The following is a 27,359-nucleotide window of genomic DNA, read 5'->3' as shown; positions in this document are numbered from 1 at the left end:
TAGTGGTGCTGTAGTGGGTAACTATTGGACTTGAATCCTATTGAAAATAGGATTTGAAATCTAGGTATTCCCTAGTGACCTTGGACTAATCAACAGTATTACTCATCCTAGCCTCACGAAGCTGTTCTGAGGTTTAAAGGGGGGCAAGGACACCCTATGACCACCCTGAACACCTGGGAGGACGGAGTAGGATTAAAATGTAGCCAATAAATCCAGAAATAGGTGTGGTTGTTGCGCAATAGGGAAAACCGCTTCTTCAGTCAGGGAAGTACTCCGCTAACCCAGAAATAGTGCTTCAGGTTAAGAACTTTGCTTCAGGATGAGAACAGAAATTGTGCTCCAGCAGCGCAGCAGCAGTGGGAGGCCACATTAGCAAAAGTGGTGCTTCAGGTTAAGAACAGTTTCAGGTTAAGAACGGACCTCCGGAACGAATTAAGTACTTAACCCGAGGTGCCACTGTATACCCTAGTTCTTTTCATTTCAAATTAGAGATGTTCTGGTTCAGACTATGAACCTGTCCATCTTTTAATGGCTAGGTTTATTCCTAAGCACCATTTTCAATAGATGTTCTCCTGCAAACTGTAAAGTATGGTTTGTCCCAGCAGTTATTTCTGGAGTTCTTCTGTACATCATCATGCAAAACTCAGAATCTCAGAACCGTAGAGTTGGAAGGGACTACGAGGGGTCATCTAGTCTAAACCCCTGCAATTTTGCCCAATGTGGGGCTTGCACTCACGACCCTGGGCTTCAGAGTCTCGTGCTCATGTGACACACTAAACTAATAACAGAAAATGGCCACTGAAATATGTTTCCTTTTCAGGGGCAAACTCATATTAGCCCCTTGTTCTACATAAAACTCTCAATGGCTATGAGCTGTGCAAACAACACATACAACCGAGTAGACTAATAATAATAATAATAATAATAATAGATTATGTATACCCCGCCCATCTGGCTGGGTTTTTCGAACCACTCTTTTCTTCTCTACGTTTCTTCTCTATATTTGGGCTAGTGATTTCTCTTGTTTGCTGCAGGCATTTTATATGGATGTTGTCTACCATCCAGATCTAAAATCCAGATGGCTCTACAGTGGTCCCTTACCTTTCCCGCCCCGACCTGGCCACAGTGATCCATGCGACGGTCATCTCCAGGCTTGACTACTGTAATTCGCTCTACGCGGGGCTGCCCTTGAAGCTGTCCCAGAATCTCCAGCGGGTGCAGAATGCTGCAGTGAGGCTCCTCACGGGGTCTCTGCCATGGGAGCATATTCACCCAGTGCTTTTCCAGCTGCACTGGCTCCCGGTAGAGTACAGGGTCAGATTTAAGGTGCTGCTTTTGACCTTTAAAGCCCTTCACGGCCTAGGACCCTCGTACCTACGGGACCGCCTCTCCTGGTATGCCCCACGGAGAGCCTCAAGGTCCATAAATAACAACACCTGTGAGGAGAACCTGAGCTTACAGGGTTAAACAGCTCAGAGTGTACGCACTGCCCACTGTTGGGAGGGGGGAGATTCTACGTCATGTCCAAGAGTCTCCAGTCTTTGTTCTTTCTCTCTCTACTTTCGCTTTTGAGGAGAGAGGACGTGTTTTCACGATGCTGTTCGCTGTGATAGATAATGGATAGTCTGCTGTAAATAAACTGCTTCTAGCTGCTAATATCCTGAGTGGACTTTATTTTAGCACACTGAAGAAAGCTCTGAAGAAGCTTTTGCAGCTTTCTCTTGCTGCTGCGTAAACTCTGCGGTTTTTTTGCTCAGAGCCTTTGGAATGTGGCCTTTGAAGTCCAGCAGAGCTGTGTAGCCGAAGTGGGCTGGACGCCAGGACTTATCTGAGCAATAAATCTACTATCTGACTAGTGGTCTGGCTAGTGGTCCCAGGCCCTAAGGAAGTTAGATTGGCTTCAACCAGAGCCAGGGCCTTCTCAACACTGGCCCCGGCCTGGTGGAATGCTCTGCCTCATGAGACCAGGGCCCTGCAGGATCTGATTTCTTTCCGCAGGGCCTGTAAGACAGAGTTGTTCCGCCTGGCCTTTGGCTTGGAGCCAATTTGATTCCCTCCCTCCCTCTCTTTCTTTTCCTTCTCCTCCTGCGATGAGGCTACATTTTAATATTTTAATGTTCCATTATTTTAATGTTGTATTTTATTTTTGTTTTTAAGTTGTAATCATTCAACTTGTTTTTATTATTGCTTGTAGGCTGCTCTGAGCCCGGCCTTGGCTGGGTAGGGCGAGGTATAAATAAAAAAATATTATTATTATTATTATTATTATTATTATTATTATTGTGGTACCTCATTTTGAGTCCACCCTGTTTAGGGTCCATTTTGTCCAACGTCCGCAGCAAACCCAGAAGTACCAGAAAAGGTTACTTTGGGTTTGCCAATCGTGCTTCGTGCATGCGCAGAGTGGCACTTTATAATAATAATAATAATAATAATAATAATAATTATTATTATTATTATTATTATTATTTATATCCCGCCCTCCCCAGCCGAAGCCGGGCTCAGGGCGGCTAACAACAATAAAGCAGTACAAAAGTACAGCACAAACAACACTCTAAAACCATTCATTATAAAATTAATTCAAATCAAGCCACTGGCAACCATTGGGCCAGAGCTCCGCGAAGATTGCCGAGGGAGGGAGTCAGGCTGTGCCCTGGCCAAAGGCCTGGTGGAACAGCTCTGTCTTGCAGGCCATGCGGAAAGATGTCAAGTCCCGCAGGGTCCTAGTCCCTTGTGACTTTGTCGAGCGTCCCTTTCGTCGGGATCCGGGACGCAAAAGGAGGTACGACTGTACACACAACGGCAGGCACTGTGGGGTGGGTGCAGGGCAAATGCAGCCAGAAGGTCCCAGGGTGGTTCCCAACAATGTAAAATACAACAATAAAAAGCAGTATGAAACAAATTACAATCCCAACTTGAGTGGGTCCTAAAAATATACATCTCAGGTGTCAAGGGGAAGAATTCAACACCACGCTTTCCCAAATGTTTCCCATTTGAGCCTGCCCAACATAATAATCTCCCCCTAAGACAATTTGGGGGACGCGGGTGGCTCTGTGGGTTAAACCACAGAGCCTAGGACTTGCCGATCAGAAGGTCGGCGGTTCGAATCCCCGTGACAGGGTGAGCTCCCGTTGCTCGGTCCCTGCTCCTGCCAACCTAGCAGTTCAAAATCACCTCAAAGTGCAAGTAGATAAATAGATACCACTCCAGCGGAAAGGTAAACAGCGTTTCCGTGCGCTGCTCTGGTTCTCCAGAAGCGGCTTAGTCATGCTGGGCAAATGACCCAGAAGCTGTACACCAACTCCCTCAGCCAATAAAGCGAGATGAGCGCCGCAACCCCAGAGTCGGTCACGACTGGACCCAATGGTCAGGGGTCCCTTTACTTTTACCTTTAAGACAATTTGGGGGCACCAAGGGGAGAAGTACTGTTGCACTATCTGAAGTCTTGGTGTGGGACCGGTCAGTTGCATCCATCCGAAAGGTTTAGTGTCTCTGCACCAACCTTACAACCCAGGTGAGAACTCTTGAAACTGCTCTGAGAAATGCCAATAAAGTCCATAGCATCAAGTCTTTCTGAACTGAGCCAAGGGAAATTTTCGGACTCTACATTGCATACTGAGGGAGACATGCGCCTAAGCCTTTATCATAAACACACTCACGGGTTCTTTTGTTGTGTTGGCATTTGTGTGGCAAGTCAAAACTCACCCCATTTTGTGGCCTTTCTTCACGTTGGGGTCCTTCTTTGTTTTTGTACGCAAAGGCACCAACCGATGCTGAGGCCTTTTACTCGACATCTATTACACTTATACAAGCAGTCAACAGGTTGCTGCCAGATTTGGCAACATACAAAGCACATCACTGAGCTCCTCTGGCTCACCTGTCCCAACTGCCACCTTCCCAGAGCCCAACATTCTGTTTGGAAGTTTCTGTCAATGAGTGGCTCCCAGCATTATCCAATAATTGCTTTTCAGGTAAATCTGTAAGATGCTTTCCACAATCCTGGGAGGTATTGTGCGAACTTCTTGCGATATTCCATTCCTACCAGTGACATGACATTAACTTCTGTGGTGGTGAGGGGGAAATGTAAATTCACCTGACCATTCAGTGATTATTTAATTTAGCTTGAAAGCATTTGTTAATTTAAGTGCGCTTACTTGATTTTTGTCCATTACATACCATTAGAAAGACAAGGTTTGCTTTGGATCAGAAGTAAATAGGTGTTTAGGGAAAACTCAGCAGACTGGGAGGTGTCTAGAAAGATGGCAGGGTTGTCTTACACCTCAGAAGGGTCCCCTAGCCTTCATGGCAGGCCTTTTCGAGCTGGGTCATTACAGGGAGGGTAGGGGAAGAAACACCAGGAAAATCCAGAACACAGATTTTATACCATGTGAACGCCTCCTGAAAAACAGAGTGAGCGTTTATCAGTCCCATGCTAAGCACCTAGAGAAGAATGACTTAATTCATTTCTTGCATCTCTATTGTTAGGGTTGCCAGCGGCTAACCCAGAGCGCTAAAATCCCCAAGATAACTATGTATTTCATTACAGGTAGGTAGCTGAGTTGCTCTGCTGCAGTTGAAACAAAATTTTAAAAAATTCCTTCCAGTAGCACCTTATTGTTATTGGTATGAGCTTTCGTGTGCATGCACATGAAATGTGTATCTGAAGAAGTGTGCATGCACACGGAAGCTCATACCAATAACAAACTTAGTTGGTCTCTAAGGTGCTACTGGAATTTTTTTTTTATTTTGTTCAGACTACGTATTTCGTTTACACGCCGCCTTTTTCCCAGCAGGGGCTCGAGGCGGCTGACTGACGTCGCGCATGCTCAGTGCAGCTTCCCCTGTCCAGGGGAGGGCAAAAGCGAAGAGAGGCGTGCCGAGTTTGTCCCTCGCGGCGCCCCGTAGCCGCCGCTTTCTCCACTTCGCTTTGCCCGGCCGCCATGGGGAGCGCGAAGGGCGCCTCGGAGGGAGAGCGCCTTCGCTACGCCGAGTACAAGGGCGGCGGTGGTGGCGGCGGCGGGCCCGGCATGAACGAGGGGCTGGTGAGTGGACGGGGTCGGACACGATGGGGGGGGGGTGGCTCAGCTGCCTGCGCACGCACCCTGCGGCCTAGCGGGAGTTGGGCGCCCACTCGAGCACCCGGCTGTCGCCATGGCGACGTCCCTCCGCCGCGCCTGCGCAGTAGGGAGGCCTTCCTTTCTCTGTCGCGCCTCGTCCTTCTTGGGCGGCGCAGGGCCCGCCGTCGCCCTTGGGGCTCGAGGTTGCCTATCCCTGCCCTATGCCCAAACGTGCTAGGGGGGATTTTTTTTTGGGGGGGGTTGTTCTTCCCAACTTCGCCACCCTATTCTACTCAATGAGCATTGCAAGCACCTGGGCACTTTCTCCATTTGGGGTTTCTGGTGTTGGCAGTTCCTTATGCGAATTTCCACGACTTCATGAAAGCATAAAAAGAGTATTTCTATTTTTTTTTATTTTTTAAATAATTTTTATTCGTTTTTCAAACACATAATAAAAACAGAACAAGACAAACAGAAGAAAAACAAGAAAATCAAAGCACACAAAACAATTAGACCAATATAACTTCAAAGTCATCATTTCATACCCTTCTTTCTTTTGACTTCCCCATACCTCCCCATCCCTGCATCCTTGTTTAGTGATTCTTTAGCAACCCTTAAGTCAATTGTCTTAATTCCCTTACATAAAGTTTCCTTTAGTTTTTTAGTTACTGCTGCAGTTCTTTACCTCTTACCCCCTGACATCTTAGCATTCCTCAATTTTGCAATAATTTTTGAGATATATTTTAAATTTCTTCCAGTCCTCTTCCACTGTCTCCTTCCCCTGGTCGCGGATTCTGCCCATCATCTCAGCCAGTCCCATAAAGTCCATCACCTTTGTTTGCCATTCTTCCAGAGTAGGTAGTTCTTGCATCTTCCAATACTTTGCCAGTAGAATTCTTGCTGCTGTGGTGGCATACATAAAGAAAATCCTATCCTTCTTTAACACCAATTGGCCAACCAATTGGTTTCTCTTCAGATCGTATAAATCTTTCGCCTTTTACTAAAAAAGAGTATTTCTATAGGGTGCTTACGCCTGTCAACCCATTGTGCCACTGGGCACACTGATTTGGATAGGCGAGAAGAAAAGTGGAAATGTTCTTTCGCTTTCTTCCCACCTTGTGCCTCCAGCTGTTTTTGAACTACAACTCCCATCATCCCTGACTAGCAAGACCAGTGGCAAGGGATGATGGGAATTGTAGTCCAAAAACAGCTGGAGGCGCAAGGTTGGGAAACACTGAACTAGAGATATATAACAGGATTGGCTTGTGAGGCTTCGGTATTTGCTCCAGTGGCCAGATAGATGTAAGTTTTGTTATATGTTTATATCCTGCTTTCCCCCCCAGTTAGGAACTCAGAGTGACTTACAGATAAAATAGAAACAGCTAAAAACAGAAGGGGGGAGGGCGAAGCCGGTAAAATGCGGACTTGACTATGCTACCACTCAGTGGATTTGTAACTGGCTGTCTGACCGAACCCAAAGGGTGCTCATCAATGGTTCCTCTTCCTCCTGGAGAAGAGTGACTAGTGGGGTGCCACAGGGTTCTGTCTTGGGCCCGGTCTTATTCAACATCTTTATCAACGACTTGGATGATGGACTCAAGGGCATCCTGATCAAATTTGCAGATGACACCAAACTGGGAGGGGTGGCTAACACCCCAGAGGACAGGATCACACTTCAAAACGACCATGACAGATTAGAGAACTGGGCCAAAACAAACAAGATGAATTTTAATAGGGAGAAATGTAAATTATTGCACTTGGGGAAAAAAAATGAGAGGCACAAATACAAGATGGGTGACACCTGGCTTGAGAGCAGTATATGTGAAAAGGATCTAGGAGTCTTGGTTGAGCACAAACTTGACATGAGCCAACAGTGAGACGCGGCAGCTAAAAAAGCCAATGCAATTCTGGGCTGCATCAATAGGAGTATAGCATCTAGATCAAGGGAAGTAATAGTGCCACTGTATTCTGCTCTGGTCAGACCTCACCTGGAGTACTGTGTCCAGTTCTGGGCACCACAGTTCAAGAAGGACACTGACAAACTGGAACGTGTCCAGAGGAGAGCAACCAAAATGGTCAAAGGCCTGGAAACGATGCCTTATGAGGAACGGCTAAGGGAGCTGGGCATGTTTAGCCTGGAGAAGAGGAGGTTAAGGGGTGATATGATAGCCATGTTCAAATATATAAAAGGATGTCGCATATAGGAGGGAGAAAGGTTGTTTTCTGCTGCTCCAGAGAAGCGGACACGGAGCAATGGTTCCAAACTACAAGAAAAAAGATTCCACCTAAACATTAGGAAGAACTTCCTGACAGTAAGAGCTGTTCGACAGTGGAATTTGCTGCCAAGGAGTGTGGTGGAGTCTCCTTCTTTGGAGGTCTTTAAGCAGAGGCTTGACAACCATATGTCAGGAGTGCTCTGATTGTGTTTCCTGCTTGGCAGGGGGTTGGACTCGATGGCCCTTGTGGCCTCTTCCAACTCTATGATTTTATGAAGCAATCATTAGAAAGCAATTAAAAATATAAGTAGAACAACATATCCATATGATCTATTAAAACATAGTTAATTACAATAAATACACCACAGCACCAACCCTCTGGTTTGTCATACAAATATTTTGCCTTTTACACCATTCAGTTACTAAGCTTGCTTTCACCTGCCCAACCCATTTCTGAAGCCAGTTCTTCTATTCTGCAGTCCAGTTTTGCACTTCTGTTTTCTTCCTCCTACACATTTAACATAGTTAAATATATTAAAGCAACTGGTTTTGTTCTTATTTGAGAAACAAGCTCCTACCCAGTTACAACTTTTTAATGACAGGATTTCTGTACCTGTGACAGCTTGATGACAGGCAGAGGTCAGATTGCTGGAACCTCCCCATTTCAGACATATGGTGATAAAATAAGCATCACCAGTTGAATTTCTACCTGATCTACATATGCTGCAGCCGCAGGTGTTCACCAGGAAAAAGATGGCATTCCTATACCCAGAAAGTTACCTAGAACATGTTACATACCTTTCTGTCACAGCTGATAAGCTGATGAAAAAGCGTAAATACAAAATGGGCATTTTGAGGGATAGTCATGTTATATTACATTATATAAATTTATACAGTGGTGCCCCGCAAGACGAATGCCTCGCAAGATGGAAAACTCGCTAGACGAAAGAGTTTTCCATTTTGGAGGTGCTTCGCAAAACGAATTTCCTATGGGCTTGCTTCGCAATGTCTTGCGAGTTCCTGTGGGTTTTTTCCCCTCCCCCCCGTTTTCTAAGCCGCTTATCCGCTAAGCCGCTAAAAGCCGCTAAACCGCTAATGGGCTTGCTTTGCAAGACGAAAAAACCGCTAGACGAAGAGAATCGCGGAACGGATTCTTTTCGTCTTGCGAGGCACCACTGTATTAAGTTTGTATACCACCCTTTCTTGCAAATTAATACTATGGCATTTTAAAGACGCGGGTGGCGCTGCGGGTAAAACCTCAGCGCCTAGGACTTGCCGGTCGCATGGTCGGTGGTTCGAATCCCCGCGGCGGGGTGCGCTCCCGTCATTCGGTCCCAGCGCCTGCCAACCTAGCAGTTCGAAAGCACCCCCGGGTGCAAGTAGATAAATAGGGACCGCTTACCAGCGGGAAGGTAAACGGCGTTCCGTGTGCTGCGCTGGCTCGCCAGATGCACTTGTCACGCTGGCCACGGACCCAGAAGTGTCTGCGGACAGCGCTGGCCCCCAGCCTATAGAGTGAGATGAGCGCACAACCCTAGAGTCTGGCAAGACTGCCCGTATGGGCAGGGGTACCTTTACCTTTACTATTTTAAAGACTTAAGCAGCCCACTTTGTCAGACTGCTGTATGCATCTGATGAAGGCAACTGTAACCTACAAATGTTTGTTTTGCTTAGGCTACAGTGTCATAGGTCTGGCATCTCCTTGTTGTATTATTGTGATGAATCCCTAATACTGGAGCCCCATTAGTTGTATTTATACAAGAAAACATTACTTAGTGGACATGGCAGCTATCAAGGGAGAGAGGGAGGGTAGTGCTTACATTAATCTTTATGTTTTAAGAGATTCTCAAATTCTGGATATTAAAAGGAAGGTCTGCAAAATGAATTAACATTTACATAGTTAGTTTTCCACTGCTATCTTGCAAATCGAAAGCATGCTGTTGGAGAGACTGCTCAAAAATAATGAATCACAATTCCATTTGTCTGAGAGTCAGCCTTTTTGAATTCAGTAACATCTATTTCTATTTAGAAATGATTAGAATTGTTAGGCCCGTTCTTCCAATAAATTTGATTTAATAGGCAAATTTAACTGTGACAGCAGTACTTGCTAAAGCTGCGACATATTGGGTTAAGAGTATATATAGATATACATACTGGTATTTATAAATACTTATTGTTGGCCACTATTGCTGTGGCTGAGCCCCATTTATTTATGTGGTATCCAGTTAACAATTTGTATTTAAAATATGATATTAAAAATGTGTCACTGATGTGAATTATGCATTAATTCACATTTCAAAAAATGTGTGGTAAAATGTGTGACTGAATTGTAAAATATATTAAAACATTGACAATATACAAAATTCATTTTTTGCTTTGTAATCTTGAAGAAGAAAAAATGGTGTCTAGGCATTCCTTTGTTGCACCTGTAACCTAGCTTTAAGGGGCCATTTGGCAAATCGCTTACATATCTGAGTTTCTAACTGTTCCAATGAGACTGCATGATTTATGTAGGAATATATCAAAATGAAACGTCATGGTAGGCTTGGGGATTGTAGGCAAATAAAAATGTGTATTATGTAAACATTTTAATTGCAGGGTTGGGATGCATGTCATTCTTTCATTGCAGAGAGCAATAGAGCAGGTCAGAAACCTAAATGACATTTACTTTAGTTGCTTGCTGCCATATTGAGCCACTCAACCACCAGTCCCTTCCTGATCAACTTCTGTTATCTGTTTTAGTTTTGTACTAATATACTATGAACCTCTTGCTCACTTAACACAAACTACCTGTTTTCTTCTGGCATAGATTGGAGGTCAGGGGCAACAAACATCGCCTTTTCCCATTAGCAAAATGAACAATCTAATTATCCTGTGTCTCTTATTGTAAGAATTAATGTTTGTAAACTGCTTCAAGAGGTTTAGATTAAAGATGCCATACAAGTGGAAAGAATTAGTCTTGAAAATGATGAGTTAGGTTTTTGTAACCAGGCAAAACATGACAAGAATTCCAACAGCGAACTGTAATCACTTGAAGTGGTGCATCTGCTGGGGTGTTAAAGAATATTAATGTGATTTCTTAGGGAATGAAAGCAAGCGCTGAATCAGTACAGCATATTCATTCTATGCAGGGCCATAAAGTCTAGCCACGTTAACAGGTGAGATGAAGTTTGTTAGAATTTCCTGTTTTAAAGATCTGTATACTAGAAAGTGGGACGCGGGTGGCGCTGTGGGTTAAAGCCTCAGCGCCTAGGGCTTGCCGATCGAAAGGTTGGCGGTTCGAATCCCTGCGGCGGGGTGCGCTCCCGCTGCTCGGTCCCAGCGCCTGCCAACCTAGCAGTTCGAAAGCACCCCCGGGTGCAAGTAGATAAATAGGGACCACTTACTGGTGGGAAGGTAAACGGCGTTTCCGTGTGCTGCGCTGGCTCGCCAGATGCAGCTTTGTCACGCTGGCCACGTGACCCGGAAGTGTCTCCGGACAGCGCTGGCCCCCGGCCTCTTGAGTGAGATGGGCGCACAACCCCAGAGTCTGTCAAGACTGGCCCGTACGGGCAGGGGTACCTTTACCTTTTTTATACTAGAAAGTTGTTACTGTACTACCATTTCTCAACAAGTTTATAGAGAAAAGTTACAATTTACTTCAATGAAATTAAGTGCAGCACCTTTAAAGCTCTTTTGCATTTTAGCTTAGAACAGTACTGAGTACCTTTATTGATAGTTTCACATGTTATTTATTTACATGTGACTAGGAAAAGGAAGTCTTAACAATTTTATTTTCTGTGAAATCAATATTATTAGTGCATCAGAGAGAGAATTGTAGAGACTAGATGATCCTAGGATCATCTAGTCCAATCCCCTGCCATGCAAGAATATGCAGCTGTAAATGTTCAGCAACTGTATGTGTGGATGATACAAAAACCTTAAATCTCTTTATGCAGAAGCAAGCGATGCGGAAATTAGACATATGGCAAGAAAATAATTGAATAGTGCTGTAGGATTTGGGCTGGGTCTTGCTGTCACTGAACACTTTAAAAATTGTTTTAAATGTGACCTTGCATTTCTCATTGAATCCATGTTTATAGCAAGATTTCTCATACTGCAGTTTGTGGAAACACCACTGGGGATACATAAATGGTTTTATAGTTCTTACTGGCAGTAGACCTTTTAAGTTCTGGGGATTCCTGACTTTGCAAGATTTTGCCTTTGATGGTGGGTCAACTGCATACAAGAGCAATTTTAAAAAACAATTGATACAGTTTAAAATAACAGCACATATGTAAAATCGCTTCAAATCCAGTGCAGACAGCAACTAGGGAAAAGTTCTTCATTTAGAAGGCTTGTTGAAAGAGGAATGTCTTTAGCAGGTGGCAAAAGGTGGTTGCAGCTGCACTAAAGGTATCGTTCCAACATTGGGTGCAATTGGGTGCAGTGGCGCTCCTAATGGGTTGGAATGTGGAATGTGGAATGTGGTGATTGTCTTACCCCTACATAGTCAACCCATCTTGTAGATATTAGCATGGTCATGGGCCATGTAGGGCTTTGAAACTAGTCTGGTAGAGAATAGACAGCCAAAGCAATTCTGTCAGTAGCACCATAATACGATGGTGGTACAGTGGTACCTCGGGTTACATACGTTTCAGGTTACAGACTCCGCTAACCCAGAAATATTACCTCGGGTTAAGAACTTTGCTTCAGGTTGAGAACAGAAATCGTGCGGTGGTGGCAGCAGGTGCCCCATTAGCTAAAGTGGTGCTTCAGGTTAAGACCAGTTTCAGGTTAAGAACAGACCTCTGGAACGAATTACATTCTTAACCCGAGGTACCACTGCATACTGCCCCAGTGAGCAGCCAAGCTGCTGAATTTTGCAGTAGCCTCAAGGGCAGCCCGATATAGAGCACACTGCATTGCGGTAATATAGTGTTCTTGATAGATTTGTGCTCTCCTTGAAATAACAGGACTGGGAGGCTTTGGTATTTGAGACCCAGATGGATTTGGTGCTGAAGGGCCTAGTTCTTGCTGCATCAGGCTTGCCAGCTATAGCCCTTCCTGGACTAGTGTAACGTGGCTGCAGTTATTCATGGCTTAATAACCTCCCAGCTAAGTGACTCTAACACAGTCTATGTGGACCTATCCTGGAATAGGGTCTGGAAGCTGCAGCTGGTGCAGAATGCAGCCACAGGTGCTTTGAACAGTACAACAAATGGGACTCTTCAGGAGCTTCACTGACTGCTGATCTACTACTAGGCCAATTCAGGGTGTTGATCTTAAACGTATAAAGCCCTGAATGACTTCATCACCACTGGTGATGGTGTTGCAACTACAGTGGTGCCTCGCAAGACGAAAAGAATCCGTTCCGCGAGTCTCTTCGTCTTGCAGTTTTTTCGTCTTGCGAAACAAGCCCATTTAGCGGATTAGCGGCTTAGTGCTATTAGCGGCTTAGCGGATCAGCTGATAAGCGGCTTAGCGGATCAGCTGATAAGCGGCTTAGCGGCTTAGAAAGGGGGGGGGACCCGCAGGAACTCGCAAGACATTTTCGTCTTGCGAAGCAAGCCCATAGGAAATTCGTTTTGCGAAGCACCTCCAAAACGGAAAACCCTTTCGTCTAGCGGGTTTTCCGTCTTGCGAGGCATTCGTCTTGCGGGGCACCACTGTATTACTTTTGCTAGTGTGTTGAGAAACAAAGTACAGTCATACCTTGGTTGACGAACGGCTTAGTTGCCAAACATTTTAGCTCCCAAATGATCGAAAACCGGAAGTGAGTGTTCTGGTTTTGGAACAATTTTCAGAAGCTGAATGTCCGATGCAGCTTCCGTGGCTTCCAATTGGAACTTCCTGCAGCCAATCGGAAACCGCACCTTGATTTTTGAATGGTTCCAGGAGTTGAATGGACTCCCGGAACGCATTCTGTTCGTCAACCAAGGTACGACTGTACATGAATGCTTCTCCCTGTATCTGCCAATCCAAGCCTTGCTATCTTCAGGGGAAGCCATATCCTACCAATGGGTATAGCTGATATTATGGTGATTCAGGATACAGTCTTCTTTATGGTGGCACCTCATATGTAGATGTTCCACCATTTTGGAGTTACAATTTTATCCCTCATCAATGATTTCTCAGTGGCAGCTTAAAACACATATTATCAACCCAGGCATTGGGTATGTGTGCAACCCTAAGCCTGCTTATTTTTTAATGGTTGGATGCAGTGTTTTTAATCCTGTTAAATCTAATGTTTATATTTTGTGATATGCAGGTTGAAGAGTGGTCTGAAAGTAAAAGAAAATGTGTAGAATCTTGGTAATAAACCATCATGGTTCCATGTTTCCCAAAGTATGGAAATTGCTGGAAAGTGTTAGAAACTCAGGTGTATAAGCTAATTGCCAAATGGTGCCTTAAACCTAGGTTGCAGTTGCCACAGAGTAATGTCCAAGTGCTTTTTTTTAAACTGTGAAATTTATCATTCGTTTCTAGGTTTCTATACTGCTATATATTTTAAAGAAAAAAATATCACAGCGGTTTACAACACATTAAAACATCAAATAGAGCAATCTGGAATAAAACAAATTCAAGCTTCAAGGGAAATATTTCAGATCTTTCACAAAGTGACATTTTGCTTTCCCCATATTTATTAACTGCTCAGTTTATATAGCTGCTCCATAGCAGAAGGACTACAGGGAGCCAGGAGGTGTAGCGGTGAGAGTGTCAGACGAAGAGATCAGGGTTCAAACCCCCATTCTGTCATGATGCTCACTGGGTGACCTTAGAGCATAGTTGTCAACTTTTCCCTTCTCTTGCGAAGAATCCTATTCGGAATATGGGAATTTCCCTTTAAAAGAGGGAAAAGTTGACAGCTATGCCTTAGAGTCAGTAGCAACCTCTTAGCCTACCTTTCAGGGTCGTTGTAAGGATTAAGTGGGGGGGGGGCGACCATGTACAGTGGTACCCCGGGTTAAGTACTTAATTTGTTCCGGAGGTCGGATTAACCTGAATTATAATTATAATAATTATATTATTATTATTATATTTAATAATTTAATTTAATTTAAAATAAATTAATGTAATAATATTTAATATAATATTAAATATAATAATTATATATTATTAAATATAATAATTATATATTATAATATAAAAATATAATTATAATAATGAATTAACCTGAAACTGTTCTTAACCTGAAGCAGCACTTCAGGTGGTAATGGGGCCTCCTGCTGCCGCTAATGGGGCCTCCTGCTGCCGCCACGCCGCCCTATTTCTGTTCTTATCGTGAAGCAAAGTTCTTAACCTGAAGCACTATTTCTGGGTTAGCGGAGTCTGTAACCTGAAGCATATGTAACCTGAAGCGTATGTAACCCGAGGTACCACTGTATTCCTTGGAGAAAAAGGTGGGATATAAATGCAATAAATAAGCTCTTCTGCTGACCTACTTAAGAAAGCTGGAGAGACCAGCCAGAGAGAGATGTCTGTCGCCAACCTGGCAACCAGAGATCTCCATGTAGTCCCAGTTGGACCCTTGTCAGTCGCAAAAAGTGTCTGGCACCTGGGAAATTTCTAACACTGGCTGGAATCGAGAGGTGTGGTTCAGTCTGCTGAAAATCCAGTTACCGTATTTTTCGCCCTATAGGACGCACTTTTCCCCCTTCAAAAATGAAGGGGAAATGTGTGTGCGTCCTATGGGGCGAATGCAGGCTTTCGCTGAAGCTATCCGCAAGCCTTGTGAGCCCAGCGGGAGTTCCAGCGGGCTCGCAAGGCTTGCGGGCAACAGCCTGTTCTGGGGGCTGGGGACAGAGGAAGCTCCAGCTTCCCCAGCTCCCAGTGACGCAAGCAAGCTCTGGGAGCGATGGCGAGGTTGCACAACCTCGCCATCGCTCCCGGACCCGTTCTGGGGGCCGGGGACAGGGGAAGCTTCCCCCGCCCCCAGCCCCGCAAGGAAGCTCCGGGAGCGATGGCGAGGTTGCCCCGAGGCTAAAAACGAAACCAGGACAGCGAGCAGGATCCATCGGGGCTCGGCGGGGAAATATTTTTTTTTTCTTTATTCCCCGCCCCCCCCCAAAAAAAGTGCGTCCTATGGGCCGGTGCGTCCTATAGAGCGAAAAATACGGTACATCAGGCTTGAGATAGTGCTGCAGGGAAGATTTTGTGGGGAAAGGAAAGGAAGTTGCCTAGTGAGCTATGGGCAGGGCTGTATGTACTGTGCCTTAGAAAACATATTAAGCATAACATATTAAAATACTAAATATTGACACCTAGAAATCTGGTGTCAGTATTTAAAATTACATGGACTCCTTTTGTATTTTCCTCCACTGTTTGTTATATGTATTGCCAGCTTGACTGGTTACAACTTAATACATTCCTATATAATTGTATTATGTTATTATTTTAAACAGGCTCGATCTATGATAAGTATTGGCCTTGGTGTTGCAGCCATTGCTTTTGCTGGTAAGTTTGGGGGGAAGAGGGGTGTGTGCGTGTGTGTGTGTGTTTAGAAACAAATGTGCCACCCATTACTGCATTTCTTAAGACAAACTGAATAGTAATGGAATGTGTTTTAATGAGAAAAGAACTTGAACTTCTTTTTATATTGTAATATTTTATATTTTCTATATTTATAATGGACCTGCTGAGCCCTGAATTGCTTACTTTAGCTACCAGTGACTCCAGTATCCTAAGCAGGGGGCTTCCAGACCAAGGAAATAAATTTGAGTAGAAAGATTTCCCCTGAAATTGACAAGGCAGGTTTATAAAAGACTTGCTTATTAACATAAGAATTTTGCTATTCCTGATGATTCTCTTAAAAGACAGCTTTCCTGGTGATGCTATAAATGGGAGTGTGCCTGCCAACTCATCGTGGTGCAATGCTGGGCTTGCCTCCAAAAGCAGCCACTCAGGGAATGTTTTGAATCAGGAAAGGGCAACAATTTGGACCTTCAGACAAATGAGATGAAAAATTGGGTTCTTCTCTGTTTTCTTGCAGAAATTACTGTTGCTGCATGCTTGCTTAGTAGATGAACAGATGTTAAATTGCCTTTTGTTTCAATATTTTATAGGTCGTTATGCATTCCAGCTCTGGAAACCACTAGAACAAGTAATCACAGAAACAGCAAGGAAAATTTCAGCCGCTGTAAGTTTAGAGCTCAGGTCTCTCTGGTGAGATTAGAAGCTTGAGAGAGACAGAGATAACGTTGCGGGATAAGTATACCTAACCCTGACCCAACTAGGTGATGACTACAATAACAGAACAGGGACTCATTCACTTCCTGCCCCACCATGGCTGTGTCTGGGTTGGCCAGGCAGTCAAGGGACTCTCAGGTACATGGTTACCACATTTCCTTTACATCTCCTCCAGTCCTGGATGGAAGTGAAACCTGGGGGTGCAAGGCAAGCAGCCAGCCTACTTGTCCTTCACTAGAATCCAAAGTAGTTAGCTTTCTTCTGTCAAATCCCACTTATACCTCATGTGGCATTGAGCCAAAGGGTCCAGGGCAGATGAGCATGACAGTATCTCCTTGAGTCTTGCAGGCAATAGCCAATTTTAAGAAGCTTGTTTAGAAAAGGCAAGAGGACAGGCGTAAAAAGCAGAATTAAGTTTTAAGAAAAATGAACATTTTAGTTCAACTATCCATTTCATGTCTTCCATATTAACATTCCCCCTTTCTTTTGGTTCTGTGCACACATGTTATCCCTAGGTCTTGCCAATCATATCTTTTTTTAAATTGTGCATTCAAATAATGGATTGAGATAATAAACCATTACTATGCGTAATTCCTACACATTTCTACAGAGCGAATAAGTGCATCCTTCCAATTTCCAGTTTTAGTGAGTTTAGTTGTATAAATCAGGTTCCAGATCAACTAGTTCGCTTGGAGGAAATCTTTTGATCCCTCAATGCAAATGAAATTAGATTCAAAGGCACTTTGATCAATATTAAAGCTTCAGCTTTAAATAGAAGTTCAATATATTCAGAATCACACAAAACGTAGGAAAGAGCACCCTACTAATACTTTAGGACTTAGGAGTTAAGAATCATTTTTGAAAACTACAAAGAGACCTTATGACTTACTTTTTTCTCTCAGCTATTGTGTCTAATATGACTACTTTACATTAGATACAATATGATTTTATCTCCTCCAGCAACAGCAAAAGTCTTGTTCGATTGATCATATTTCAAAACCAAATCTGATCTTTTTAAAGCAGAGGTTGGATGGCCATCTGTCAGAGATACTTTAGTTGAGATTCCTGCATTGCAGGGGTTGGACTAGATGACTCTTGGGGTCCCTTCTAACTAGAATTCCATACCATTTGCCACATCAGTCTGGAGGCAGAGTATGTATAAAATATACTATTCACATTAAAATCAATATACACAGGGCAGAGGTGAAACATAAACAGTCCGTTGGAATTAAACACTCGTAAAGTCCTGGGAACATAGATATATTCTTAAAGGTAAAAAGGTAAAGGTACCCCTGCCCGTACGGGCCAGTCTTGACAGACTCTGGGGTTGTGCGCCCATCTCACTTAAGAGTCCAGGGGCCAGCGCTGTCCGGAGACACTTCCGGGTCACGTGGCCAGCGTGACATCGCTGCTCTGGCGAGCCAGAGCCGCACACGGAAACGCCGTTTACCTTCCCGCTGGTAAGCGGTCCCTATTTATCTACTTGCACCCGGAGGTGCTTTCGAACTGCTAGGTTGGCAGGCGCTGGGACCGAGCAGCGGGAGCACACCCCGCCGCAGGGATTCGAACCGCCGACCTTTCAATCGGCAAGTCCTAGGCGCTGAGGCTTTAACCCACAGCGCCACCTGTGTCCCTTAGATATATTCTTAGTAGGCATCAAAACTTCATCAGTGTTGGCACCTGCCTGAGCTCAAAGGGGAGGTGATTTATTAAGAAGGGTGCCATCACCAAAAAGCATCTTCTCTCGATGACTCCTCAACTGATTGTAACACTTGAATAGGACAAGAGAAGTGAAGATGCTCCCTTACATTACCTGCTCCCAAACTGTTAGGGCAGGCATAGGCAACCTCAGCCCTCCAGATGTTTTGGGACTACAATTCCCATCATCCCTGACCACTGGTCCTGTTAGCTAGGGATCATGGGAGTTGTAGTCCCAATACATCTGGAGGGCCGAGGTTGCCTGTGCCTGTGTTAGGGCTTTACAGGTGAGAATCAAAAACTTAAACTTGGCCCAATCAGTTATTGGTAGGCAGCGCAGCTCGTTTGAGAGTAATGCCGTGCGACTGCAGCAAGACAAAATGTTGAGTTGCCTAGCTGCCACTTTTTGCCCTAGCTACAAAATTGAATCAAGGTCATTATACCTCACACACAGATCAAATTACTTCATCTTGTCTCTCCCATACAGAATCTTTCTTCCTATTATAAAGGCGGATTCGAACAAAAAATGAATCATCGAGAAGCTAGTCTTATTTTAGGCACAAGGTAAGTGTTTTGCATTGAAACAGAATCTATTCAGTGCCAAAGCCTGAAAGAAAAGTGGTGTGAAATGTGGGGTAGGCCCATCTTATCCAGTAGCTTTATTAAGGATAAAAAGCACTAAAAGAAGTGGCCTGCAAAAATTACCCAGTTTGCTGTGTTGAAAGAACTATTGGTATTTATTTACATTTATATACTTGTATACTTCTGCCAATAAATTCAAAATAGCTTACAAAATAAAAAAGTGGCTTATACCAAATTGAACAGTACAAAAAGGATGAAGATGAAGGGGGAAATTAGCAAATTTGGGTACTAATTCTCCTGTATTAAAAACAGTTTTAAGTGGCACATTCAGTTATACTTCTGCAGTTTTGCACATGTTTAATTCTACATGATTCAGAACTTGGATGACTTAAAATCTATGCTTTGTGCACATGAGCTAGTCAGAAGAAGTCCTGCGTAGACTGAGTTGTGTAGCCTCTGTATGGATCAACCAGGCATTTGGGGCCATTTCCTCCCCCCGGCAGCGCATGTGACCCATTCCCTCCCCCTCCCACCCCTCAATATTTTACCTGATAGGCCAGCCCTGCCAAGCAGCCTCCCAAATTCCTCCCCCAAGCCCATGATCACTCACTCTGCTCAGTTCATTAAACTACACGGCCCAATGCCTACAAGCAGAACTACATTATAACAAGCACTCAGTCTCCCACACACCAGGCATGTAGACCTGTATCTGTGGGCGTCAGCCCTACTCCCAGCCAGGCTAAAGGTAAAGGATTTCCCCTGAAATGCACAAGGCAGGTTGTGACCGACTCTGGGGTTGTGGCACTCATCTCGCTTTATTGGCTGAGGGAGCCAGCGTACAGCTTCCAGGTCATGTGGCCAGCATGACTAAGCGCTTCTGGCGGACCAGAGCAGCGCACGGAAATGCCGTTTACCTTCCCGCCGGAGCGGTATCTATTTATCTACTTGCACTTTGAGATGCTTTTGAACTGCTAGGTTGGCAGGAGCAGGGACTGAGCAACGGGAGCTCACCCCGTCACGGGGATTCGAACCGCCGACCTTCTGATCGGCAAGTCCTAGGCTCTGTGGTTTAACCCACAGCGCCACTCGCATCCCCAGCCAGGCTACTCTTCCACAAACATGAGCTCTGACAAACAGACTGGAGTAAACTTTGTGATGGCCTCACTGAAGAGGACATACCAGTTGCCCCCCACAAACAGCAGCTATCCAAACAACAGACAAAGTGGATGAGGCCCTTCCATAGATCTCTGGGCTGGATATTTCCAACAGGACTGCTGCAACACAGCAGTGCCCAGCAGTGGCGTAGCGTGGGTTGTCAGCACCCGGGGCAAGGCAAGTAATTTGCGCCTCCTAACCCGTGGATTTGCACCCCCTAACCCGTGGATTTGCGCCCCCTAACCCGTGGATTTGCCCTAACCCCAGATGTTGCGCCCGGTGCGGCCGGCCCCCCCTGCACCCCCTACGCTACGCCACTGGTGCCCAGGCTGGTGGACCTGTTGGGAAGAAGATGTACTCTTACAGCCTGATTTGATAGTCCACTCTCTCCACTGAATGGTAAGAGTTGGAAGGCACCCCAAGGGTCGACTGGTGCAACCCTCTGCAATGCAGTAATCTCAACACGCGGTCCCCCATCCAATCTGAAACCCTGCTTAGCTTTGCAACTGTGCTAGCAGTTTTATTGCTGCACCACTAAGAGGGGATTTCTCCATCTCATGCTTCAGCAAGACGCTTTCTGTCAGTGCCGTGTGTTTTGACTGTTGGCACTGCTTGCAGGTGTCTCGTACCACGGATCAGCACAGGTGAATACTCATGTGTAAATGTGTGTAGACCACTCTCAAATGATCCCCAAAACGCAAAGCTATGGATTACTTTGAAACTTCATTCTTCAAGGATGTAATACTGTCGCTTCCCCACCAGATGGCAAATACCTCTAGATGTTAAAACAAAATAATAAAAATTCCTTCCAGTAGCACCTTAGAGACCAACTAAGTTTGTTCTTGGTATGAGCTTTTGTGTGCATGCACACTTCTTCAGATACTTTGATATCTCAAGAAGTGTGCATGCACATGAAAGCTCATACCAAGAACAAACTTAGTTGGTCTCTAAGGTGCTACTGGAAGGATTTTTTTGTTTGTTTGTTTCGACTACGGCAGACCAACACGGCTACCTACCTGTAACTACCTCTAGATGTTGTTTATCAGAAGAAAACAATTTTGCTAATTTAGAGCCCTCAAGAATCTTTATTTATGGTAAACACTCTAAATTTATCTTTACAGTCCATCCGCTGGGAAGGCCAAGATTAGAAATGCTCACAGACGAATCATGCTTTTGAATCACCCTGATAAAGGTAAGCTTTGAGTTTCATAAATATTGGTATGAGACAGATTTGCACCTGGTCTCTGTGATCCAAAGGAAGGAATGTATAGCTGCCTTTGGGGTCATTTACTTGATCACAAACTAAGTAGCTGTCAAACACAGCGTGAAGAACCACTGTGTGAAGTAGCTCGCTTTTGAAGAAGGGGAAACATTAACCATGAAGCTGCAAAAATCCATGTCTATATGAACAGAGTATGTGCAGCCATAAATAGACAAACACATTTTTGAGCAGAATGTCATACAAATGTATGTACTAGATTTTAGCGCTCTTAAAAACTATAAAACCAGGCACAGATGTTTTAACTAGCCAGGTTTTTAATGTATGTATCTCCCCAAAAAGCTCTTATTATAACTTTAACTACACTACAGCTGGTTGAGAAGGAAAGCCCATATGTTCGTTGCTGTTTGTACTTTGATACAACAGATGGTATAGAGTTGCACAGTATTTAAGAAGCCAAAAGGGGGGAAGTGAAGACTTTTATATCTTGTTGACAGATTTATAGTTTATTCCTTCTCATTTCAGGAGTATAAAATTAATTCTGACCTCATTAAGGTGAAAGGTGTGGAGCACACCATTTCCTATTTCTTCCTGCCCCTCTTTTTACTAGTAATTTATTCATTAAATAAATCAATAAAATTGGATTTGCTCTGTAGATGCAGGAATGAGACAGTGATGGAAGAAAATGCATTTGGAGGCAAACAAAGAAGTGTAATTCTATGGTCAAAACACTGCTGCCTAACACCTTGGAGAGTCATGGGCAAAGGGAAGATGTTTGCAGTTCAGCTGCAGTGAAGGGGGAGTTGCTAAAGCACCAAACTCTAATGGCTCCCCAGCACCCACTTACACATGTGTAGAATGCTTTTGAGACAATCCTTCCTTCCGTTTCATCCAGCCCATCCATCATTCCAAGACATAAAAGGGCTGGACATATAACAGATCTCTTGGCCCAGCGTGAAGTTTTAGTTGTCCAAGCGACCTTCATGGGATTTTCCCACTCCAGCTTCCCACAGGAGGTCAAGCTCATTCTGATAATTTTTAGGCAGTGGGCCTTGACTAAGACACTTCTGCTGGCATCAGTCAACTTCCTAGACATCAATCATTGTCACAGCAGAAGCCGTGGCAGCTCCAAGAGCAGCCGTGGGAATGCTGCAGGTACAATGTCTTGCGCAATGCCAATTTCCTTAATGGAGGTTTGCTTTGAAAAAGCAATTGCAACAGGTGAAATAACATTAGATTCAAATATTAGAAGAGTTGAAAATACACAGCTGACAAATGTAGATCATATCATGTTTTCATATCTGTGGCCTAGTTTGTATTTTTGCTCTGTCTCCATGCCTATTATCCTCTGACGGAGGCCGTATTATAGCCAGTTGTAATATGTCCCTGCATGGGACATTTTGAGAGGCTGTGGCAATAATCTCTATGCTGTGTAAGCTATATGCTGCTCTTTAGTGATTCCAAGGCCAGCACAGATAAGGAACATCATCTGCTTGGGATTCTCCCAGTTACTGCACTTTCAGCAATGAGATTTGAGGCCAGCCAATTTACAGCCCTGCCCTGGCGGTGTAATATTGTGTATTCAGGCATTATATACCTGAATAAACGTTGGGGCAAGTTTCTGGCGTACATATTTACACGCTCCTAGACACAGATAAAAATATATTGATTAGTGACTACGGTAAAATCTCCTGATGGGAGAACATAATACAGTATCAAAGAATCACAAGTGTTGTTGCTGTTACATCTGTATTCCATGATATGTCTGTTATCTACCAGGTATTTCTGTTCCTGTTTGTTGAGATCCTTATCAGGAGCATGTACAATGCAGCACTCCCTGCCCCTCTTCAGAGTTTGGGGCTTCAGGGTTCTCCTTTTACACACAGGATGCCCCACTGCCACCTCACCAGAGCATAGTTTCCTTCCTCGAGTTTCACTTGTTTTTCTCTTCTTTCCCTTAGCCCACCTGTATAGCCACATCCACCCAATTTTCTAGCCCCCTCTCCCTCCCCACATTAACCAAAGGTGACTTAAATGCCTCACTTTGAGAAGCTGTATCCTGTCGACATGTACTAATTATTTGTGGGGGTTTTCTGTTCCTCTTAAATGGTGTAAAGCCACTATGGACTTCACTTCAGTATGCATGTGTAATGTTTCCAAGGGGTTGCTCGAGAGTAAGCAGGCAAATATCTCCCTGCCTGGCTGTAAAGCCTTGCTTTTGCTGCCAAAATAAACCTTATCTGTCCGGAGCCCCACTCTCCCGTGGCTGGCCCAATCGCTGGCAGAATCCGTGAGTGGGCGGTTCTTAAACTTTCCCCAGCAAAGCAGCTGGGGCCTCCCCTCTCTGCGCGGATGCTTTCTGCGCAAGGAGGGCGTGGGTAGCAGAGGACCCCCCTCCTCCCCGCTTTTCCCAGACAAGGAGTCCTGGGACCCGCCTCGCCACTTCCTGGGACCGCCTCGCCACTTCCGACTCTTGCAGCTCCTCTCCACTGGATGCGTGTTTACTCTCCTCCGTTGACGAAGAGGAGCTGCTCCCCACGATCCCTGGGGGCTCTCTATAATCCATTGGGCTTTTCCTCTCTCCTTCCTGAACCGATGGCAGTTCTCTGACAGCATGTTAGGATTTTGTTGTGTGCATGCTCAAGATTCCTGCTGTGAAAGTGCTGCAGAGTGTCTTGTATCTTTCCCACTTGTCTTCTTGCTTCTCTGATGTTAACGTAATGTTATACAAGATGTGGGGTTATACAAGATGTGGGGTGTGCCCATGTAAGGTTTCATGTTTCCCGCGGCATCATGCTTCAGATGGTGTTCATTCTATGCAGGGGCCTATATGCGTGCAGCATTGCACAACTTTGCTCCTCCCTTCCCTCCAGACCCTAAATGCAGAGGGGTCAGCACGTGGATTAAAAACTATAAAAAGAAGGGAACCAAGTGCAGGGTTCTCATAGCATAGTAATCTGTAAATGGAATTTCTATTGTATGTGATTCCTCCGAGCAGATGCTTAGAAAAGGTTGTTTGTAACGTTCTGCAGTGGAAAGCACGTTGTCCCAGAAAAACATCTAGGTGTTTGTTGCTGCACGGTGAGCTCCTGACAACAGACCTTTGGTTGTTATTTTCTGTGGCAGGAGGCAGATGGTTGGCACTCGAGGAGAGTGAAAAAAAACAAACATCGAGGCTGCTGAACTGTAATCAGATTGTTAGATGGACTGGAAAGCAGTGGCAGCGTTGAGGACAGGGAAGAGGAAGGCAGTATTCTGTGCCTAACAGCATTAATGTGACGCATTTGGCTGGTATGCCTGTGCCTTAACTGAAAAATGGGGCATGTTTGCAGTGCACACCTAATGATTCTACGTTAAAATATTCCTGCTGGAGTTTCCTTCAAAGCATGCTGTCAAAAATAAATTAAACATGGTGCGGTACCTTAATCTGCCTGTGGTCTGAGCTCAGGATTTGATGCTGTTACTGCACAACGATATATCTGTCCTTGTGGAATTGATCTTGTGAAAGCAATCCTAACTTTCTTATGATGGAGAGCACTGTCTCCTTGCCTCTAGGTCAGGAGTGGGGAACTTCAGGGCCTGGTAAAGAGCCTCATCCATGGCTCTGCCCACCACTGGCATGCGGCCCCTGAAAGGCTGCCCATGAGAGAATATGGCTCTCGGGTTCTAAATGTTCAAAGCCCAGCACCGGACTGGAATGACTTTGAAGAAATCAGTGCTTCACTTCATTTATTCACTGAAAAGATGTCGATATTGCTCTTCAGAAGTTCCGGGTTGGCTAAGATGAAACACAAGCAGCTTATTATGAAGCCTGGGAAAACACAACATCTTGTCTGGTGCTGAAAGTGTGTTGGCACCAGGTAGGCCTCACTGGGAAGGGTTTCACAAATGGTGTGCCACCACTGAGAAGGCTCTGAACTGCAACACTCCAAAATTTTGCTTGTGGATATTCCAGAGAACAAAACGAGACATTAGCCAGTCAATAGATTTAGGGAAGTCAGTTGTCTTGTGTCTTAACCTGAAATGCTATGGTATACCTGGGAGTAAGTTGAACCCTAGTGGACTCTAATGGAATTTATTTCCAAGTAGACAGGGATAGAATTGCGCAGAAAAAGCAGTTTAATTGCCCTTAGGATTGTGGTTCATTGTGATACTTTTGTCAATTTCTTATTAGAAAGTAAATGAAACTTGGTGAGATGACATGTGAAATTTACTTTCCATAACTGAGGAGTATGCTTATTGTTAAATCCAGCATTATGTAGTCTTCACTTTATTCTCTCTTCTCTTTATTTAGGTGGCTCTCCGTACTTGGCAACGAAAATCAATGAAGCGAAAGATTTGTTGGAATCAAGCAGTAAACATTAGGGCTCCAGGATTCTGTTTCGTTAGAAAGCATCGTAGATCATGCATCCTCCTCCTGTAAAGCAGCTTTCTGTTTTGTGTTGGGTGCTAATGTTGGATCTGATCTTCAGCTACAGTGTATTCAGAAAGTGGAATTTGTAATTTCAAGCACTTAATAATAAAATTCACTTTCAGTATTAGAAACCTCACATGTGCCGTTCTTCTAGGAAGTATATTTGCATGGGTAATAAACACCCCCCTCCCGGCCCTTGCATCTGCCTCTAGGAGCCAAAACAGTGAGAGACATCAGCACTGGCAGCCCAGGTGAGGAAGACGTCCCCTATGAGATCATGCAATACAATATAAGTTTATTATTCAAGCCAAAGTCCGTACTAAACCTGCAGCAATCTTACCAATAAAACAACATCCAACATTGATGAGCCAGCATCCATGATGTAAGAGAGGTTACCAGAGAAACTGAGAAAGCCAAATCTAGCTTGATTTCAAATAGAACTTCTGAATCACCACAACAATTTATAGTGATGTTATCTAACTCCTTTTTCCTGGTTTTGTTTTTGCAGCCAGTGCATAGAGTGCCGCTTTGTGTGTCAAGAAGGTATTGTTATCACTCAGAAGAAACCGAGGGTTTCTGCTGGGGTGTGCCTGCCTGCTGGAGTGAACAAAGGCTTCAGAAAGCGATATAGATACTGCTTTCTGAAACCTGTGTTCACTCCAGCAGACTAACAGATAATGTGTGATGTCTTCAAACTGAGGTTGACCACAAATGCAAAGTCTGTCTGCATACAGGACCTTGTAGCAGCCATCCAAGACTGCAATGGGCAGCTTTTGGAAACGCAGCTCACTAAAGTCATTTCTTAGGGAAGCTGGTGAGTTTGATCAGCTAACTAGCTCTGAAATGCTCTATTCTCAAGATTGGATACCAATGGGGGGGATTGGTGTTTCTAATGGGTTGCAGGTCCCTTCTGGAGTCTACCCAGAAGAGACAACCTCTTAGTTGACACCTGTTCAAGGTCAAAGCAGAGCTCAGTTCTGGAAAATGATAATAGTCTAAAACATCTTGATAAGCTGCTTCCCAGAGTTGGTTATTGCCCAATTCCATATAGCACAGAGCAGGAAAACACTCAATAGGCATAGTAGTATTTTTAAATATATATACTTTAACTGAGCAAAGCTCTTGCTTTAATTGATTCTGTTCAAAAAAGAGCTGCTGATATTGTTGATGGCAGAAAATATAGCCTTAAAAAACCCCAACAAATTCTGCAGTTTCCTAAACTTCCCAAACTCTGTGTTCATGATGGCAGGGGCAGGGAGGGGGCCCAGTTCTGCGAGGGGCATTTTGCCTACAGCAGCAAAACATCCTGGGCTGCCCCTGCCCACACCCTGTTGGCTTTCTACCGCCATAATTGTTTTGGGGATTAGGATTTTGTTGGGCAGAGTGGCCTCCTCACCCTGCTGCTGAACGTGCACATCTGCTAACTGATCTTAACACTTTGCCAGCCAGGGGTCCCTCTAGCTCCTAGAGGGATACTTAACAGGGTCAAGGAAGCTTATTTGCCTCCTGGCATATGTGTCTTCAGGATGCTTTGCTCACGCTTTTTCCAGTTTTTTTATATTTTCTGTATGGTTCCCAGATGCATAATGCACATACATATTTTGGATGGTCATATTTTGGATGCCAGGAGAGAGGGCTACTTTATTTTGCAATAGCAGCTTGTGAAGAATAGTTGAAAGCTCTTTCCCCTTGTTTTTTTCAGCTAGGAAGCTTACAGTACTTATTTTTCTGATAACATGGCAGAAAACACAGGGGAGGCTCTGACATGGGTTTAGCAGAGCCAAGTGCAACACAGTGGAGTAAAGGTTTTCAGACTTGCAGCATTCAAGGCACCCTTTCTACACCAACTT

At 44.5% G+C, this 27,359-nt stretch overlaps 2 protein-coding genes across 3 annotated transcripts in view; one reads left to right on the top strand and one right to left on the bottom strand.

Moving 5' to 3' along the window:
• The window catches only part of EPSTI1 (epithelial stromal interaction 1), a 42,677-nt gene extending 38,649 nt beyond the window's left edge, over nt 1-4,028 (bottom strand). Inside the window, exon 1 of one of the 2 annotated variants that reach the window (XM_079983672.1) lies at nt 3,706-4,028. In XM_079983672.1, coding sequence (XP_079839798.1) covers nt 3,706-3,794 — 89 coding nt within the window. In that variant the 5' untranslated portion in view covers nt 3,795-4,028. The remainder of the gene's footprint in view (nt 1-3,705) is intronic. The other variant, XM_079983671.1, reaches the window with a different exon arrangement.
• Nucleotides 4,029-4,859: 831 nt separating this feature from the next.
• Nucleotides 4,860-25,640, top strand: DNAJC15 (DnaJ heat shock protein family (Hsp40) member C15). Its single transcript, XM_079983698.1, has 6 exons — nt 4,860-5,042; nt 15,658-15,709; nt 16,318-16,391; nt 18,627-18,703; nt 20,998-21,068; nt 25,390-25,640. Exons 1-6 carry the CDS (start codon nt 4,941-4,943, stop codon nt 25,458-25,460), a joined length of 447 nt encoding a protein of 148 aa, XP_079839824.1. The 5' UTR covers nt 4,860-4,940; the 3' UTR covers nt 25,461-25,640.
• The last annotated feature ends 1,719 nt before the right edge of the window (nt 25,641-27,359 follow it).

The sequence above is a fragment of the Podarcis cretensis genome (genome assembly GCF_951804945.1).
Source record: "Podarcis cretensis genome assembly, chromosome: 7".
NCBI lineage: Eukaryota > Metazoa > Chordata > Lepidosauria > Squamata > Lacertidae > Podarcis > Podarcis cretensis.
This window is presented reverse-complemented; position numbering and strand designations above follow the sequence as displayed.

Bases quoted from the DNA above. Each gene is read 5' to 3' on its own strand.
- DNAJC15 (XM_079983698.1), top strand. From the start codon at position 4,941: ATGGGGAGCGCGAAGGGCGCCTCGGAGGGAGAGCGCCTTCGCTACGCC. The intron at 5,043-15,657 runs GTGAGTGGACGG...TATTTTAAACAG, and splicing joins CCGGCATGAACGAGGGGCTG to GCTCGATCTATGATAAGTAT. The intron at 18,704-20,997 runs GTAAGTGTTTTG...TTATCTTTACAG, and splicing joins AGTCTTATTTTAGGCACAAG to TCCATCCGCTGGGAAGGCCA.